This window comes from Phyllobates terribilis, unplaced genomic scaffold, assembly GCF_046119375.1.
Source record: "Phyllobates terribilis strain yellow unplaced genomic scaffold, ASM4611937v1 Scaffold_3__8_contigs__length_932513732, whole genome shotgun sequence".
In the NCBI taxonomy this organism is placed as follows: domain Eukaryota; kingdom Metazoa; phylum Chordata; class Amphibia; order Anura; family Dendrobatidae; genus Phyllobates; species Phyllobates terribilis.
This window is the reverse complement of record NW_027362763.1, coordinates 644,472,781-644,492,707: the sequence shown is the minus strand read 5'-3', so window position 1 is coordinate 644,492,707 and position 19,927 is coordinate 644,472,781. Positions and strand designations below refer to the sequence as shown.

Genomic DNA, 19,927 nt, shown 5'->3' with positions numbered 1-19,927 from the left:
ATGTAACAGCAGAACAGTGAGTGCAGCTCTAGAGGTGACTGGAGGATAAGACATGATGTAACAGCAGAATAGTGACTGCAGCTCTGGAGGTGACTGGAGGATAAGACATAATGTAACAGTAGAATAGTGAGTGCAGCTCTGGAGGTGACTGGAGGATTAGACATGATGTAACAGTAGAATAGTGAGTGCAGCTCTGGAGGTGACTGGAGGATTAGACATAATGTAACAGTAGAATAGTGAGTGCAGCTCTGGAGGTGACATGATATAAGTGATACACTGCGGCTCCTCACCTCTCCTCCACCTCTTGGACCTTCTGCTCCATCTCCTCGGTCACAGCCCATCTTTTAGCGATTCCTCGCAGACTCTGCAGAGCTGATCCCCTCGTTCGCGCCTCTCTCTCCAGCAGCGACACCTTCTTCATGTCCTTACGGATCGGCTCAGGACTTCTCACGATTGTCGGCTCTGACAACAGCAACTCTACATCGTGCAGCCACCGCGAGGCACGGCCAAGCTCCCGAAGAAGATGCCTGATCTGGGGGTGAATACAAGATCTGATACCTATAGGCTCTGATGGGGCAGTATATAATATATAAGCACTGATGGGGCAGTATATAATATATAGGCACTGATGGGGCAGTATATAATATATAGGCTCTGATGGGGCAGTATATAATATATAAGCACTGATGGGGCAGTATATAATATATAGGCACTGATGGGGCAGTATATAATATATAGGCTCTGATTGGGGCAGTATATAATATATAGGCACTGATGGGGCAGTATATAATATATAAGCACTGATGGGGCAGTATATAATATATAGGCACTGATGGGGCAGTATATAATATATAAGCACTGATGGGGCAGTATATAATATATAGGCACTGATGGGGCAGTATATAATATATAGGCTCTGATGGGGCAGTATATAATATATAGGCACTGATGGGGCAGTATATAATATATAAGCACTGATGGGGCAGTATATAATATATAGGCACTGATGGGGCAGTATATAATATATAGGCACTGATGGGGCAGTATATAATATATAGGCACTGATGGGGCAGTATATAATATATAAGCACTGATGGGGCAGTATATAATATATAGGCACTGATGGGGCAGTATATAATATATAGGCTCTGATGGGGCAGTATATAATATATAAGCACTGATGGGGCAGTATATAATATATAGGCACTGATGGGGCAGTATATAATATATAGGCACTGATGGGGCAGTATATAATATATAAGCACTGATGGGGCAGTATATAATATATAGGCACTGATGGGGCAGTATATAATATATAGGCTCTGATGGGGCAGTATATAATATATAGGCACTGATGGGGCAGTATATAATATATAAGCACTGATGGGGCAGTATATAATATATAGGCACTGATGGGCAGTATATAATATATAAGCACTGATGGGGCAGTATATAATATATAGGCACTGATGGGGCAGTATATAATATATAGGCTCTGATGGGGCAGTATATAATATATAGGCACTGATGGGGCAGTATATAATATATAAGCACTGATGGGGCAGTATATAATATATAGGCACTGATGGGGCAGTATATAATATATAAGCACTGATGGGGCAGTATATAATATATAGGCACTGATGGGGCAGTATATAATATATAAGCACTGATGGGGCAGTATATAATATATAGGCACTGATGGGGCAGTATATAATATATAGGCTCTGATGGGGCAGTATATAATATATAAGCACTGATGGGGCAGTATATAATATATAGGCACTGATGGGGCAGTATATAATATATAGGCACTGATGGGGCAGTATATAATATATAAGCACTGATGGGGCAGTATATAATATATAGGCACTGATGGGGCAGTATATAATATATAGGCTCTGATGGGGCAGTATATAATATATAGGCACTGATGGGGCAGTATATAATATATAAGCACTGATGGGGCAGTATATAATATATAGGCACTGATGGGGCAGTATATAATATATAAGCACTGATGGGGCAGTATATAATATATAGGCACTGATGGGGCAGTATATAATATATAGGCTCTGATGGGGCAGTATATAATATATAGGCACTGATGGGGCAGTATATAATAGATAAGCACTGATGGGGCAGTATATAATATATAGGCACTGATGGGGCAGTATATAATATATAGGCACTGATGGGGCAGTATATAATATATAGGCACTGATGGGGCAGTATATAATATATAGGCGCTGATGGGGCAGTATATAATATATAGGCACTGATGGGGCAGTATATAATATATAGGCACTGGTGGGGCAGTATATAATATATAGGCACTGATGGGGCAGTATATAATATATAAGCACTGATGGGGCAGTATATAATATATAGGCGCTGATGGGGCAGTATATCATATATAGGCGCTGATGGGGCAGTATATAATATATAGGCACTGATGGGGCAGTATATAATATATAGGCACTGATGGGGCAGTATATAATATATAGGCACTGGTGGGGCAGTGTATAATATAGGCACTGATGGGGTAGTATATAATATATAGGCACTGATGGGGCAGTATATAATATATAGGCACTGGTGGGGCAGTGTATAATATAGGCACTGATGGGGTAGTATATAATATATAGGCACTGATGGGGCAGTATATAATATATTGACAGTGTATAATATCTATAGGCTCTGATGGGGCAAGTATATAATATATAGGCACTGATGGGGCAGTATATAATATATAGGCACTGGTGGGGCAGTGTATAATATAGGCACTGATGGGGTAGTATATAATATATAGGCACTGATGGTGCAGTATATAATATATAGGCACTGATGGGGCAGTATATAATATATTGACAGTGTATAATATCTATAGGCACTGATGGGGTAGTATATAATATATAGGCACTGATGGTGCAGTATATAATATATAGGTACTGGTGGGGCAGTATATAATATAGGCACTGATGTGGCAGTATATAATATATAGGCACTGATGGGGCAGTATATAATATATAGGCACTGATGGGGCAGTATATAATATATAGGCACTGATGGGGCAGTATATAATATATAGGCACTGATGGGGCCGTATATAATATATGGGCACTGATGGGGCAGTATATAATATATAGGCACTGATGGGGCAGTATATAATATATAGGCACTGATGGGGCAGTATATAATATATGGGCACTGATGGGGCAGTATATAATATATAGGCACTGATGGTGCAGTATATAATATATAGGTACTGGTGGGGCAGTATATAATATAGGCACTGATGGGTAGTATATAATATATAGGCACTGATGGGGCAGTATATAATATATGGGCACTGATGGGGCAGTATATAATATATAGGCACTGATGGGGCAGTATATAATATATAGGCACTGGTGGGGCAGTGTATAATATATAGGCACTGATGGGGCAGTATATAATATATGGGCACTGATGGGGCAGTATATAATATATGGGCACTGATGGGGCAGTATATAATATATAGGCACTGATGAGGTAGCATATAATATATAGGCACTGATGAGGTAGCATATAATATATAGGCACTGATGGGGCAGTATATAATATATAGGCACTGATGGGGCAGTATATAATATATTGACGTGTATAATATCTATAGGCTCTGATGGGGCAAGTATATAATATATAGGCACTGATGGGGCAGTATATAATATATAGGCTCTGATGGGGCAAGTATATAATATATAGGCACTGATGGGGCAGTATATAATATATAGGCACTGGTGGGGCAGTGTATAATATAGGCACTGATGGGGTAGTATATAATATATGGGCACTGATGGGGCAGTATATAATATATAGGCGCTGATGGGGCAGTATATAATATATAGGCACTGATTGGGGCAAGTATATAATATATAGGCTCTGATGGGGCAGTATATAATATAGGCACTGATGGGGTAGTAAATAATATAGGCACTGATGGGGCAGTATATAATATATAGGCACTGATGGGGCAGTATATAATATATAGGCACTGATGGGGCAGTATATAATATATAGGCACTGATGGGGCAGTATATAATATATAGGCACTGATGGGTAGTATATAATATATAGGCACTGATTGGGGCAGTATATCATATATAGGCACTGATGGGCAGTATATCATATATAGGCACTGATGGGGCAGTATATAATATATAGGCACTGATGGGGCAGTATATAATATATTGACGGTGTATAATATCTATAGGCTCTGATGGGGCAAGTATATAATTTATTGACGGTGTATAATATCTATAGGCTCTGATGGGGCAGTGTATATCAAATGTATAGGCTCTAATTGGCAGTATACAATATCTACAGTATCTGATGGGCCGGTATATAATATCTATAGGATCCGATAGGCATATATAATATTTATAGGCTCTAATGGGGCGGTATATAATATATATAATTGTATTATCCTGTCCGTCTGTCCTTCTGTCCAGGAAATCCCGCGTCGCTGATTGGTCCGGCCGCGATCAAATCAGCGACGCGGGATTTCAGAAAAAGATGGCGGCCGTTAGCGGCTCATCTGCCGAACGGAGGTCAGCGGCGATGCAGCAGGGAGATGAGCGGCTGCTCGCAGCAGAAGGACCCCGACCGGCGTCGCCACTGCCCTCCATGCGGCTACCGTCGGGAGATCACCGCCTAGGGCCGCTGATCTCCGGACGGCAAGTGTGAAGGGAGGACCAGGGAGCGGCGCCGCCGGTCGGGATACTTCTGCTGCGAGCAGCCGCTCATCTCCCTGCTTCTCACAGAAGAAGTACCCACAGACGCACCGCCGCTCCCCGGTCCTCACTAATAAGATTCGCTGATTTGTCGCGGCCGCCGGGTGGGGTGGTATATATAATATCTATAGGTGTTGATGGGGCGGTGTATATAATATATATAGGTGTTGATGGGCGGTGTATATAATATCTATAGGCGTTGATGGGGCGGTGTATATAATATCTATAGGCGTTGATGGGGCGGTATACAATATCTATATGCGTTGATGGGGCGGTATATAATATCTATAAGCGTTGATGGGGCGGTGTATATAATATCTATAGGCGTTGATGGGCGGTGTATATAATATCTATAGGCGTTGATGGGCGGTGTATATAATATCTATAGGTGTTGATGGGCGGTGTATATAATATCTATAGGTGTTGATGGGGCGGTGTATATAATATCTATAGGCGTTGATGGGGCGGTATACAATATCTATATGCGTTGATGGGGCGGTATATAATATCTATAAGCGTTGATGGGGCGGTGTATACACTATAGGCGTTGATGGGGCGGTGTATATAATATCTATAGGCGTTGATGGGCGGTGTATATAATATCTATAGGTGTTGATGGGCGGTGTATATAATATCTATAGGTGTTGCTGGGCGGTGTATATAATATCTATAGGCGTTGATGGGGCGGTGTATATAATATCTATAGGCGTTGATGGGCGGTGTATATAATATCTATAGGCGTTGATGGGCGGTGTATATAATATCTATAGGCGTTGATGGGCGGTGTATATAATATCTATAGGTGTTGATGGGCGGTGTATATAATATCTATAGGCGTTGATGGGCTGTGCATATAACATCTACAGGCGTTGATGGGGCGGTGTATATAATATCTATAGGCGTTGATGGGCTGTGCATATAACATCTACAGGCGTTGATGGGGCGGTGTATATAATATCTATAGGCGTTGATGGGGCGGTGTATATAATATCTATAGGCGTTGATGGGCGGTGTATATAATATCTATAGGCGTTGATGGGGCGGTGTATATAATATCTATAGGCGTTGATGGGGCGGTGTATATAATATCTATAGGCGTTGATGGGCGGTGTATATAATATCTATAGGCGTTGATGGGGCGGTGTATATAATATCTATAGGCGTTGATGGGCGGTGTATATAATATCTATAGGTGTTGATGGGCGGTGTATATAATATCTATAGGCGTTGATGGGGCGGTGTATATAATATCTATAAGCGTTGATGGGGCGGTATATAATATCTATAAGCGTTGATGGGGCGGTGTATATAATATCTATAGGCGTTGATGGGGCGGTGTATATAATATCTATAGGCGTTGATGGGCGGTGTATATAATATCTATAGGCGTTGATGGGGCGGTGTATATAATATCTATAGGTGTTGATGGGCGGTGTATATAATATCTATAGGCGTTGATGGGGCGGTGTATATAATATCTATAGGCGTTGATGGGGCGGTATACAATATCTATATGCGTTGATGGGGCGGTATATAATATCTATAAGCGTTGATGGGGCGGTGTATATAATATCTATAGGCGTTGATGGGCGGTGTATATAATATCTATAGGCGTTGATGGGCGGTGTATATAATATCTATAGGTGTTGATGGGCGGTGTATATAATATCTATAGGTGTTGATGGGGCGGTGTATATAATATCTATAGGCGTTGATGGGGCGGTATACAATATCTATATGCGTTGATGGGGCGGTATATAATATCTATAAGCGTTGATGGGGCGGTGTATACACTATAGGCGTTGATGGGGCGGTGTATATAATATCTATAGGCGTTGATGGGCGGTGTATATAATATCTATAGGTGTTGATGGGCGGTGTATATAATATCTATAGGTGTTGCTGGGCGGTGTATATAATATCTATAGGCGTTGATGGGGCGGTGTATATAATATCTATAGGCGTTGATGGGCGGTGTATATAATATCTATAGGCGTTGATGGGCGGTGTATATAATATCTATAGGCGTTGATGGGCGGTGTATATAATATCTATAGGTGTTGATGGGCGGTGTATATAATATCTATAGGCGTTGATGGGCTGTGCATATAACATCTACAGGCGTTGATGGGGCGGTGTATATAATATCTATAGGCGTTGATGGGGCGGTGTATATAATATCTATAGGCGTTGATGGGCGGTGTATATAATATCTATAGGCGTTGATGGGGCGGTGTATATAATATCTATAGGCGTTGATGGGGCGGTGTATATAATATCTATAGGCGTTGATGGGCGGTGTATATAATATCTATAGGCGTTGATGGGGCGGTGTATATAATATCTATAGGCGTTGATGGGCGGTGTATATAATATCTATAGGTGTTGATGGGCGGTGTATATAATATCTATAGGCGTTGATGGGGCGGTGTATATAATATCTATAAGCGTTGATGGGGCGGTATATAATATCTATAAGCGTTGATGGGGCGGTGTATACAATATCTATAGGCGTTGATGGGGCGGTGTATATAATATCTATAGGCGTTGATGGGCGGTGTATATAATATCTATAGGTGTTGATGGGCGGTGTATATAATATCTATAGGCGTTGATGGGGCGGTGTATATAATATCTATAGGCGTTGATGGGCGGTGTATATAATATCTATAGGCGTTGATGGGGCGGTGTATATAATATCTATAGGCGTTGATGGGGCGGTGTATATAATATCTATAGGCGTTGATGGGCGGTGTATATAATATCTATAGGTGTTGATGAGCGGTGTATATAATATCTATAGGTGTTGATGGGCGGTGTATATAATATCTATAGGAGTTGATGGGGCGGTGTATATAATATCTATAGGCGTTGATGGGGCGGTGTATATAATATCTATAGGCGTTGATGGGGCGGTATACAATATCTATATGGGTTGATGGGGCGGTGTATATAATATCTATAGGCGTTGATGGGACGGTGTATATAATATCTATAAGCGTTGATGGGGCGGTATATAATATCTATAGGCGTTGATGGGGCGGTATATAATATCTATAGGAGTTGATGGGGCGGTGTATATAATATCTATAGGCATTGATGGGGCGGTGTATATAATATCTATAGGCATTGATGGGACGGTGTATATAATATCTACAGGCGTTGATGGGGCGGTATATAATATCTATAGGAGTTGATAGGGCGGTGTATATAATATCTATAGGCGTTGATGGGACGGTGTATATAATATCTATAGGCGTTGATGGCGGTATATAATATCTATAGGCGTTGATGGGGCGGTGTATATAATATCTATAGGCGTTGATGGGGCGGTATATATATCTATAGGCGTTGATGGGGCGGTGTATATATCTATAGGCATTGATGGGACTGTGTATATAATATCTACAGTATCTGATGGAGCGGTGTATATAATATCAATAGGCGTTGATGGGGCGGTGTATATAATATCTATAGGCGTTGATGGGACGGTGTATATAATATCTATAGGCGTTGATGGCGGTATATAATATCTATAGGCGTTGATGGGGCGGTATATATAATATCTATAGGCGTTGATGGGACGGTGTATACAATATCTATAGGCGTTGATGGGGCGGTATATATATCTATAGGCGTTGATGGGGCGGTGTATATATCTATAGGCATTGATGGGACTGTGTATATAATATCTACAGTATCTGATGGGACGGTGTATATAATATCTATAGGCGTTGATGGGCGTTATATATAGTATCTATAGGCATTGATGGGCGGTATATAATATCTATAGGCGTTGATGGGGCGGTATAAAATATCTATAGGCATTGATGGGGCGGTATATAATATCTATAAGCATTGATGGGGCGGTATATATAATATCTATAAGCGTTGATGGGGCGGTGTATATAATATCTATAGGCGTTGATGGGGCAGTATATAATATATAGGCACTGATGGGGCAGTATATAATATATAGGCACTGATGGGGCCGTATATAATATATGGGCACTGATGGGGCAGTATATAATATATAGGCACTGATGGGGCAGTATATAATATATAGGCACTGATGGGGCAGTATATAATATATGGGCACTGATGGGGCAGTATATAATATATAGGCACTGATGGTGCAGTATATAATATATAGGTACTGGTGGGGCAGTATATAATATAGGCACTGATGGGTAGTATATAATATATAGGCACTGATGGGGCAGTATATAATATATGGGCACTGATGGGGCAGTATATAATATATAGGCACTGATGGGGCAGTATATAATATATAGGCACTGGTGGGGCAGTGTATAATATATAGGCACTGATGGGGCAGTATATAATATATGGGCACTGATGGGGCAGTATATAATATATGGGCACTGATGGGGCAGTATATAATATATAGGCACTGATGAGGTAGCATATAATATATAGGCACTGATGAGGTAGCATATAATATATAGGCACTGATGGGGCAGTATATAATATATAGGCACTGATGGGGCAGTATATAATATATTGACGTGTATAATATCTATAGGCTCTGATGGGGCAAGTATATAATATATAGGCACTGATGGGGCAGTATATAATATATAGGCTCTGATGGGGCAAGTATATAATATATAGGCACTGATGGGGCAGTATATAATATATAGGCACTGGTGGGGCAGTGTATAATATAGGCACTGATGGGGTAGTATATAATATATGGGCACTGATGGGGCAGTATATAATATATAGGCGCTGATGGGGCAGTATATAATATATAGGCACTGATTGGGGCAAGTATATAATATATAGGCTCTGATGGGGCAGTATATAATATAGGCACTGATGGGGTAGTAAATAATATAGGCACTGATGGGGCAGTATATAATATATAGGCACTGATGGGGCAGTATATAATATATAGGCACTGATGGGGCAGTATATAATATATAGGCACTGATGGGGCAGTATATAATATATAGGCACTGATGGGTAGTATATAATATATAGGCACTGATTGGGGCAGTATATCATATATAGGCACTGATGGGCAGTATATCATATATAGGCACTGATGGGGCAGTATATAATATATAGGCACTGATGGGGCAGTATATAATATATTGACGGTGTATAATATCTATAGGCTCTGATGGGGCAAGTATATAATTTATTGACGGTGTATAATATCTATAGGCTCTGATGGGGCAGTGTATATCAAATGTATAGGCTCTAATTGGCAGTATACAATATCTACAGTATCTGATGGGCCGGTATATAATATCTATAGGATCCGATAGGCATATATAATATTTATAGGCTCTAATGGGGCGGTATATAATATATATAATTGTATTATCCTGTCCGTCTGTCCTTCTGTCCAGGAAATCCCGCGTCGATGATTGGTCCGGCCGCGATCAAATCAGCGACGCGGGATTTCAGAAAAAGATGGCGGCCGTTAGCGGCTCATCTGCCGAACGGAGGTCAGCGGCGATGCAGCAGGGAGATGAGCGGCTGCTCGCAGCAGAAGGACCCCGACCGGCGTCGCCACTGCCCTCCATGCGGCTACCGTCGGGAGATCACCGCCTAGGGCCGCTGATCTCCGGACGGCAAGTGTGAAGGGAGGACCAGGGAGCGGCGCCGCCGGTCGGGATACTTCTGCTGCGAGCAGCCGCTCATCTCCCGGCTTCTCACAGAAGAAGTACCCACAGACGCACCGCCGCTCCCCGGTCCTCACTAATAAGATTCGCTGATTTGTCGCGGCCGCCGGGTGGGGTGGTATATATAATATCTATAGGTGTTGATGGGGCGGTGTATATAATATCTATAGGTGTTGATGGGCGGTGTATATAATATCTATAGGCGTTGATGGGGCGGTGTATATAATATCTATAGGCGTTGAAGGGGCGGTATACAATATCTATATGCGTTGATGGGGCGGTATATAATATCTATAAGCGTTGATGGGGCGGTGTATATAATATCTATAGGCGTTGATGGGCGGTGTATATAATATCTATAGGTGTTGATGGGCGGTGTATATAATATCTATAGGTGTTGATGGGCGGTGTATATAATATCTATAGGTGTTGATGGGGCGGTGTATATAATATCTATAGGCGTTGATGGGGCGGTATACAATATCTATATGCGTTGATGGGGCGGTATATAATATCTATAAGCGTTGATGGGGCGGTGTATACACTATCTATAGGCGTTGATGGGGCGGTGTATATAATATCTATAGGCGTTGATGGGCGGTGTATATAATATCTATAGGTGTTGATGGGCGGTGTATATAATATCTATAGGTGTTGATGGGCGGTGTATATAATATCTATAGGCGTTGATGGGGCGGTGTATATAATATCTATAGGCGTTGATGGGCGGTGTATATAATATCTATAGGCGTTGATGGGCGGTGTATATAATATCTATAGGCGTTGATGGGCGGTGTATATAATATCTATAGGTGTTGATGGGCGGTGTATATAATATCTATAGGCGTTGATGGGCGGTGTATATAATATCTACAGGCGTTGATGGGGCGGTGTATATAATATCTATAGGCGTTGATGGGGCGGTGTATATAATATCTATAGGCGTTGATGGGCGGTGTATATGATATCTATAGGCGTTGATGGGGCGGTGTATATAATATCTATAGGCGTTGATGGGGCGGTGTATATAATATCTATAGGCGTTGATGGGCGGTGTATATAATATCTATAGGCGTTGATGGGGCGGTGTATATAATATCTATAGGCGTTGATGGGCGGTGTATATAATATCTATAGGCGTTGATGGGCGGTGTATATAATATCTATAGGTGTTGATGGGCGGTGTATATAATATCTATAGGCGTTGATGGGGCGGTGTATATAATATCTATAAGCGTTGATGGGGCGGTATATAATATCTATAAGCGTTGATGGGGCGGTGTATACAATATCTATAGGCGTTGATGGGGCGGTGTATATAATATCTATAGGCGTTGATGGGCGGTGTATATAATATCTATAGGTGTTGATGGGCGGTGTATATAATATCTATAGGCGTTGATGGGGCGGTGTATATAATATCTATAGGCGTTGATGGGCGGTGTATATAATATCTATAGGCGTTGATGGGGCGGTGTATATAATATCTATAGGCGTTGATGGGGCGGTGTATATAATATCTATAGGCGTTGATGGGCGGTGTACATAATATCTATAGGTGTTGATGAGCGGTGTATATAATATCTATAGGTGTTGATGGGCGGTGTATATAATATCTATAGGAGTTGATGGGGCGGTGTATATAATATCTATAGGCGTTGATGGGGCGGTGTATATAATATCTATAGGCGTTGATGGGGCGGTATACAATATCTATATGCGTTGATGGGGCGGTGTATATAATATCTATAGGCGTTGATGGGACGGTGTATATAATATCTATAAGCGTTGATGGGGCGGTATATAATATCTATAGGCGTTGATGGGGCGGTATATAATATCTATAGGAGTTGATGGGGCGGTGTATATAATATCTATAGGCATTGATGGGGCGGTGTATATAATATCTATAGGCATTGATGGGACGGTGTATATAATATCTACAGGCGTTGATGGGGCGGTATATAATATCTATAGGAGTTGATAGGGCGGTGTATATAATATCTATAGGCGTTGATGGGACGGTGTATATAATATCTATAGGCGTTGATGGCGGTATATAATATCTATAGGCGTTGATGGGGCGGTGTATATAATATCTATAGGCGTTGATGGGGCGGTATATATATCTATAGGCGTTGATGGGGCGGTGTATATATCTATAGGCATTGATGGGACTGTGTATATAATATCTACAGTATCTGATGGAGCGGTGTATATAATATCAATAGGCGTTGATGGGGCGGTGTATATAATATCTATAGGCGTTGATGGGACGGTGTATATAATATCTATAGGCGTTGATGGCGGTATATAATATCTATAGGCGTTGATGGGGCGGTATATATAATATCTATAGGCGTTGATGGGACGGTGTATACAATATCTATAGGCGTTGATGGGGCGGTATATATATCTATAGGCGTTGATGGGGCGGTGTATATATCTATAGGCATTGATGGGACTGTGTATATAATATCTACAGTATCTGATGGGACGGTGTATATAATATCTATAGGCATTGATGGGCGGTATATAATATCTATAGGCGTTGATGGGGCGGTATAAAATATCTATAGGCATTGATGGGGCGGTATATAATATCTATAAGCATTGATGGGGCGGTATATATAATATCTATAAGCGTTGATGGGGCGGTGTATATAATATCTATAGGCGTTGATGGGGCAGTATATAATATATAGGCACTGATGGGGCAGTATATAATATATAGGCACTGATGGGGCCGTATATAATATATGGGCACTGATGGGGCCGTATATAATATATGGGCACTGATGGGGCAGTATATAATATATAGGCACTGATGGGGCAGTATATAATATATGGGCACTGATGGGGCAGTATATAATATATAGGCACTGATGGTGCAGTATATAATATATAGGTACTGGTGGGGCAGTATATAATATAGGCACTGATGGGTAGTATATAATATATAGGCACTGATGGGGCAGTATATAATATATGGGCACTGATGGGGCAGTATATAATATATAGGCACTGATGGGGCAGTATATAATATATAGGCACTGGTGGGGCAGTGTATAATATATAGGCACTGATGGGGCAGTATATAATATATGGGCACTGATGGGGCAGTATATAATATATGGGCACTGATGGGGCAGTATATAATATATAGGCACTGATGAGGTAGCATATAATATATAGGCACTGATGAGGTAGCATATAATATATAGGCACTGATGGGGCAGTATATAATATATAGGCACTGATGGGGCAGTATATAATATATTGACGTGTATAATATCTATAGGCTCTGATGGGGCAAGTATATAATATATAGGCACTGATGGGGCAGTATATAATATATAGGCTCTGATGGGGCAAGTATATAATATATAGGCACTGATGGGGCAGTATATAATATATAGGCACTGGTGGGGCAGTGTATAATATAGGCACTGATGGGGTAGTATATAATATATGGGCACTGATGGGGCAGTATATAATATATAGGCGCTGATGGGGCAGTATATAATATATAGGCACTGATTGGGGCAAGTATATAATATATAGGCTCTGATGGGGCAGTATATAATATAGGCACTGATGGGGTAGTAAATAATATAGGCACTGATGGGGCAGTATATAATATATAGGCACTGATGGGGCAGTATATAATATATAGGCACTGATGGGGCAGTATATAATATATAGGCACTGATGGGTAGTATATAATATATAGGCACTGATTGGGGCAGTATATCATATATAGGCACTGATGGGCAGTATATCATATATAGGCACTGATGGGGCAGTATATAATATATAGGCACTGATGGGGCAGTATATAATATATTGACGGTGTATAATATCTATAGGCTCTGATGGGGCAAGTATATAATATATAGGCACTGATGGGGCAGTATATAATATATAGGCTCTGATGGGGCAAGTATATAATATATAGGCACTGATGGGGCAGTATATAATATATAGGCACTGGTGGGGCAGTGTATAATATAGGCACTGATGGGGTAGTATATAATATATGGGCACTGATGGGGCAGTATATAATATATAGGCGCTGATGGGGCAGTATATAATATATAGGCACTGATTGGGGCAAGTATATAATATATAGGCTCTGATGGGGCAGTATATAATATATAGGCACTGATGGGTAGTATATAATATATAGGCACTGATTGGGGCAGTATATCATATATAGGCACTGATGGGCAGTATATCATATATAGGCACTGATGGGGCAGTATATAATATATAGGCACTGATGGGGCAGTATATAATATATTGACGGTGTATAATATCTATAGGCTCTGATGGGGCAAGTATATAATTTATTGACGGTGTATAATATCTATAGGCTCTGATGGGGCAGTGTATATCAAATGTATAGGCTCTAATTGGCAGTATACAATATCTACAGTATCTGATGGGCCGGTATATAATATCTATAGGATCCGATAGGCATATATAATATTTATAGGCTCTAATGGGGCGGTATATAATATATATAATTGTATTATCCTGTCCGTCTGTCCTTCTGTCCAGGAAATCCCGCGTCGCTGATTGGTCCGGCCGCGATCAAATCAGCGACGCGGGATTTCAGAAAAAGATGGCGGCCGTTAGCGGCTCATCTGCCGAACGGAGGTCAGCGGCGATGCAGCAGGGAGATGAGCGGCTGCTCGCAGCAGAAGGACCCCGACCGGCGTCGCCACTGCCCTCCATGCGGCTACCGTCGGGAGATCACCGCCTAGGGCCGCTGATCTCCGGACGGCAAGTGTGAAGGGAGGACCAGGGAGCGGCGCCGCCGGTCGGGATACTTCTGCTGCGAGCAGCCGCTCATCTCCCTGCTTCTCACAGAAGAAGTACCCACAGACGCACCGCCGCTCCCCGGTCCTCACTAATAAGATTCGCTGATTTGTCGCGGCCGCCGGGTGGGGTGGTATATATAATATCTATAGGTGTTGATGGGGCGGTGTATATAATATCTATAGGTGTTGATGGGCGGTGTATATAATATCTATAGGCGTTGATGGGCGGTGTATATAATATCTATAGGTGTTGATGGGCGGTGTATATAATATCTATAGGCGTTGATGGGGCGGTGTATATAATATCTATAGGCGTTGATGGGGCGGTATACAATATCTATATGCGTTGATGGGGCGGTGTATATAATATCTATAGGCGTTGATGGGGCGGTATATAATATCTATATGCGTTGATGGGGCGGTGTATATAATATCTATAGGCGTTGATGGGCGGTGTATATAATATCTATAGGTGTTGATGGGCGGTGTATATAATATCTATAGGCGTTGATGGGGCGGTGTATATAATATCTATAGGTGTTGATGGGGCGGTGTATATAATATCTATAGGCGTTGATGGACGGTGTATATAATATCTATAGGTGTTGATGGGCGGTGTATATAATATCTATAGGCGTTGATGGGGCGGTGTATATAATATCTATAGGCGTTGATGGGGCGGTATACAATATCTATATGCGTTGATGGGGCGGTATATAATATCTATAAGCGTTGATGGGGCGGTGTATATAATATCTATAGGCGTTGATGGGCGGTGTATATAATATCTATAGGCGTTGATGGGCGGTGTATATAATATCTATAGGCGTTGATGGGCGGTGTATATAATATCTATAGGCGTTGATGGGCGGTGTATATAATATCTATAGGTGTTGATGGGCGGTGTATATAATATCTATAGGCGTTGATGGGCGGTGTATATAATATCTACAGGCGTTGATGGGGCGGTGTATATAATATCTATAGGCGTTGATGGGGCGGTGTATATAATATCTATAGGCGTTGATGGGCGGTGTATATAATATCTATAGGCGTTGATGGGGCGGTGTATATAATATCTATAGGCGTTGATGGGGCGGTGTATATAATATCTATAGGCGTTGATGGGCGGTGTATATAATATCTATAGGCGTTGATGGGGCGGTGTATATAATATCTATAGGCGTTGATGGGCGGTGTATATAATATCTATAGGTGTTGATGGGCGGTGTATATAATATCTATAGGCGTTGATGGGGCGGTGTATATAATATCTATAAGCGTTGATGGGGCGGTATATAATATCTATAAGCGTTGATGGGGCGGTGTATACAATATCTATAGGCGTTGATGGGGCGGTGTATATAATATCTATAGGCGTTGATGGGCGGTGTATATAATATCTATAGGTGTTGATGGGCGGTGTATATAATATCTATAGGCGTTGATGGGGCGGTGTATATAATATCTATAGGCGTTGATGGGCGGTGTATATAATATCTATAGGCGTTGATGGGGCGGTGTATATAATATCTATAGGCGTTGATGGGGCGGTGTATATAATATCTATAGGCGTTGATGGGCGGTGTATATAATATCTATAGGTGTTGATGAGCGGTGTATATAATATCTATAGGTGTTGATGGGGCGGTGTATATAATATCTATAGGTGTTGATGGGCGGTGTATATAATATCTATAGGTGTTGATGGGCGGTGTATATAATATCTATAGGAGTTGATGGGGCGGTGTATATAATATCTATAGGAGTTGATGGGGCGGTATACAATATCTATATGCGTTGATGGGGCGGTGTATATAATATCTATAGGCGTTGATGGGACGGTGTATATAATATCTATAAGCGTTGATGGGGCGGTATATAATATCTATAGGCGTTGATGGGGCGGTATATAATATCTATAGGAGTTGATGGGGCGGTGTATATAATATCTATAGGCGTTGATGGGCGGTGTATATAATATCTATAGGAGTTGATGGGGCGGTGTATATAATATCTATAGGCATTGATGGGACGGTATATAATATCTATAGGCGTTGATGGGACGGTGTATATAATATCTATAAGCGTTGATGGGGCGGTATATAATATCTATAGGCGTTGATGGGGCGGTATATAATATCTATAGGAGTTGATGGGGCGGTGTATATAATATCTATAGGCGTTGATGGGCGGTGTATATAATATCTATAGGAGTTGATGGGGCGGTGTATATAATATCTATAGGCATTGATGGGGCGGTATATAATATCTACAGGCGTTGATGGGGCGGTATATAATATCTATAGGAGTTGATAGGGCGGTGTATATAATATCTATAGGCGTTGATGGGGCGGTGTATATAATATCTATAGGCGTTGATGGCGGTATATAATATCTATAGGCGTTGATGGGGCGGTGTATATAATATCTATAGGCGTTGATGGGGCGGTATATATATCTATAGGCGTTGATGGGGCGGTGTATATATCTATAGGCATTGATGGGACTGTGTATATAATATCTACAGTATCTGATGGAGCGGTGTATATAATATCAATAGGCGTTGATGGGGCGGTGTATATAATATCTATAGGCGTTGATGGGACGGTGTATATAATATCTATAGGCGTTGATGGCGGTATATAATATCTATAGGCGTTGATGGGGCGGTATATATAATATCTATAGGCGTTGATGGGACGGTGTATACAATATCTATAGGCGTTGATGGGGCGGTATATATATCTATAGGCGTTGATGGGGCGGTGTATATATCTATAGGCATTGATGGGACTGTGTATATAATATCTACAGTATCTGATGGGACGGTGTATATAATATCTATAGGCGTTGATGGGCGTTATATATAGTATCTATAGGCATTGATGGGCGGTATATAATATCTATAGGCGTTGATGGGGCGGTATATAATATCTATAAGCATTGATGGGGCGGTATATATAATATCTATAAGCGTTGATGGGGCGGTGTATATAATATCTATAGGCGTTGATGGGGCAGTATATAATATATAGGCACTGATGGGGCAGTATATAATATATAGGCACTGATGGGGCCGTATATAATATATGGGCACTGATGGGGCAGTATATAATATATAGGCACTGATGGGGCAGTATATAATATATAGGCACTGATGGGGCAGTATATAATATATGGGCACTGATGGGGCAGTATATAATATATAGGCACTGATGGTGCAGTATATAATATATAGGTACTGGTGGGGCAGTATATAATATAGGCACTGATGGGTAGTATATAATATATAGGCACTGATGGGGCAGTATATAATATATGGGCACTGATGGGGCAGTATATAATATATAGGCACTGATGGGGCAGTATATAATATATAGGCACTGGTGGGGCAGTGTATAATATATAGGCACTGATGGGGCAGTATATAATATATGGGCACTGATGGGGCAGTATATAATATATGGGCACTGATGGGGCAGTATATAATATATAGGCACTGATGAGGTAGCATATAATATATAGGCACTGATGAGGTAGCATATAATATATAGGCACTGATGGGGCAGTATATAATATATAGGCACTGATGGGGCAGTATATAATATATTGACGTGTATAATATCTATAGGCTCTGATGGGGCAAGTATATAATATATAGGCACTGATGGGGCAGTATATAATATATAGGCTCTGATGGGGCAAGTATATAATATATAGGCACTGATGGGGCAGTATATAATATATAGGCACTGGTGGGGCAGTGTATAATATAGGCACTGATGGGGTAGTATATAATATATGGGCACTGATGGGGCAGTATATAATATATAGGCGCTGATGGGGCAGTATATAATATATAGGCACTGATTGGGGCAAGTATATAATATATAGGCTCTGATGGGGCAGTATATAATATATAGGCACTGATGGGTAGTATATAATATATAGGCACTGATTGGGGCAGTATATCATATATAGGCACTGATGGGCAGTATATCATATATAGGCACTGATGGGGCAGTATATAATATATAGGCACTGATGGGGCAGTATATAATATATTGACGGTGTATAATATCTATAGGCTCTGATGGGGCAAGTATATAATTTATTGACGGTGTATAATATCTATAGGCTCTGATGGGGCAGTGTATATCAAATGTATAGGCTCTAATTGGCAGTATACAATATCTACAGTATCTGATGGGCCGGTATATAATATCTATAGGATCCGATAGGCATATATAATATTTATAGGCTCTAATGGGGCGGTATATAATATATATAATTGTATTATCCTGTCCGTCTGTCCTTCTGTCCAGGAAATCCCGCGTCGATGATTGGTCCGGCCGCGATCAAATCAGCGACGCGGGATTTCAGAAAAAGATGGCGGCCGTTAGCGGCTCATCTGCCGAACGGAGGTCAGCGGCGATGCAGCAGGGAGATGAGCGGCTGCTCGCAGCAGAAGGACCCCGACCGGCGTCGCCACTGCCCTCCATGCGGCTACCGTCGGGAGATCACCGCCTAGGGCCGCTGATCTCCGGACGGCAAGTGTGAAGGGAGGACCAGGGAGCGGCGCCGCCGGTCGGGATACTTCTGCTGCGAGCAGCCGCTCATCTCCCGGCTTCTCACAGAAGAAGTACCCACAGACGCACCGCCGCTC

At 41.3% G+C, this 19,927-nt stretch overlaps 1 protein-coding gene across 6 annotated transcripts in view; it reads right to left on the bottom strand.

Annotated features, from left to right (window-relative positions):
- LOC141257251 (uncharacterized) overlaps positions 1-19,927 on the bottom strand; it is a 120,797-nt gene that overhangs the window by 73,231 nt on the left and 27,639 nt on the right. For all 6 annotated transcript variants that reach the window (XM_073671590.1, XM_073671594.1, XM_073671597.1 and 3 more), the window contains one exon: positions 291-532. In XM_073671590.1, the coding sequence (XP_073527691.1) occupies positions 291-532 (242 nt within the window). The remainder of the gene's footprint in view (positions 1-290; positions 533-19,927) is intronic.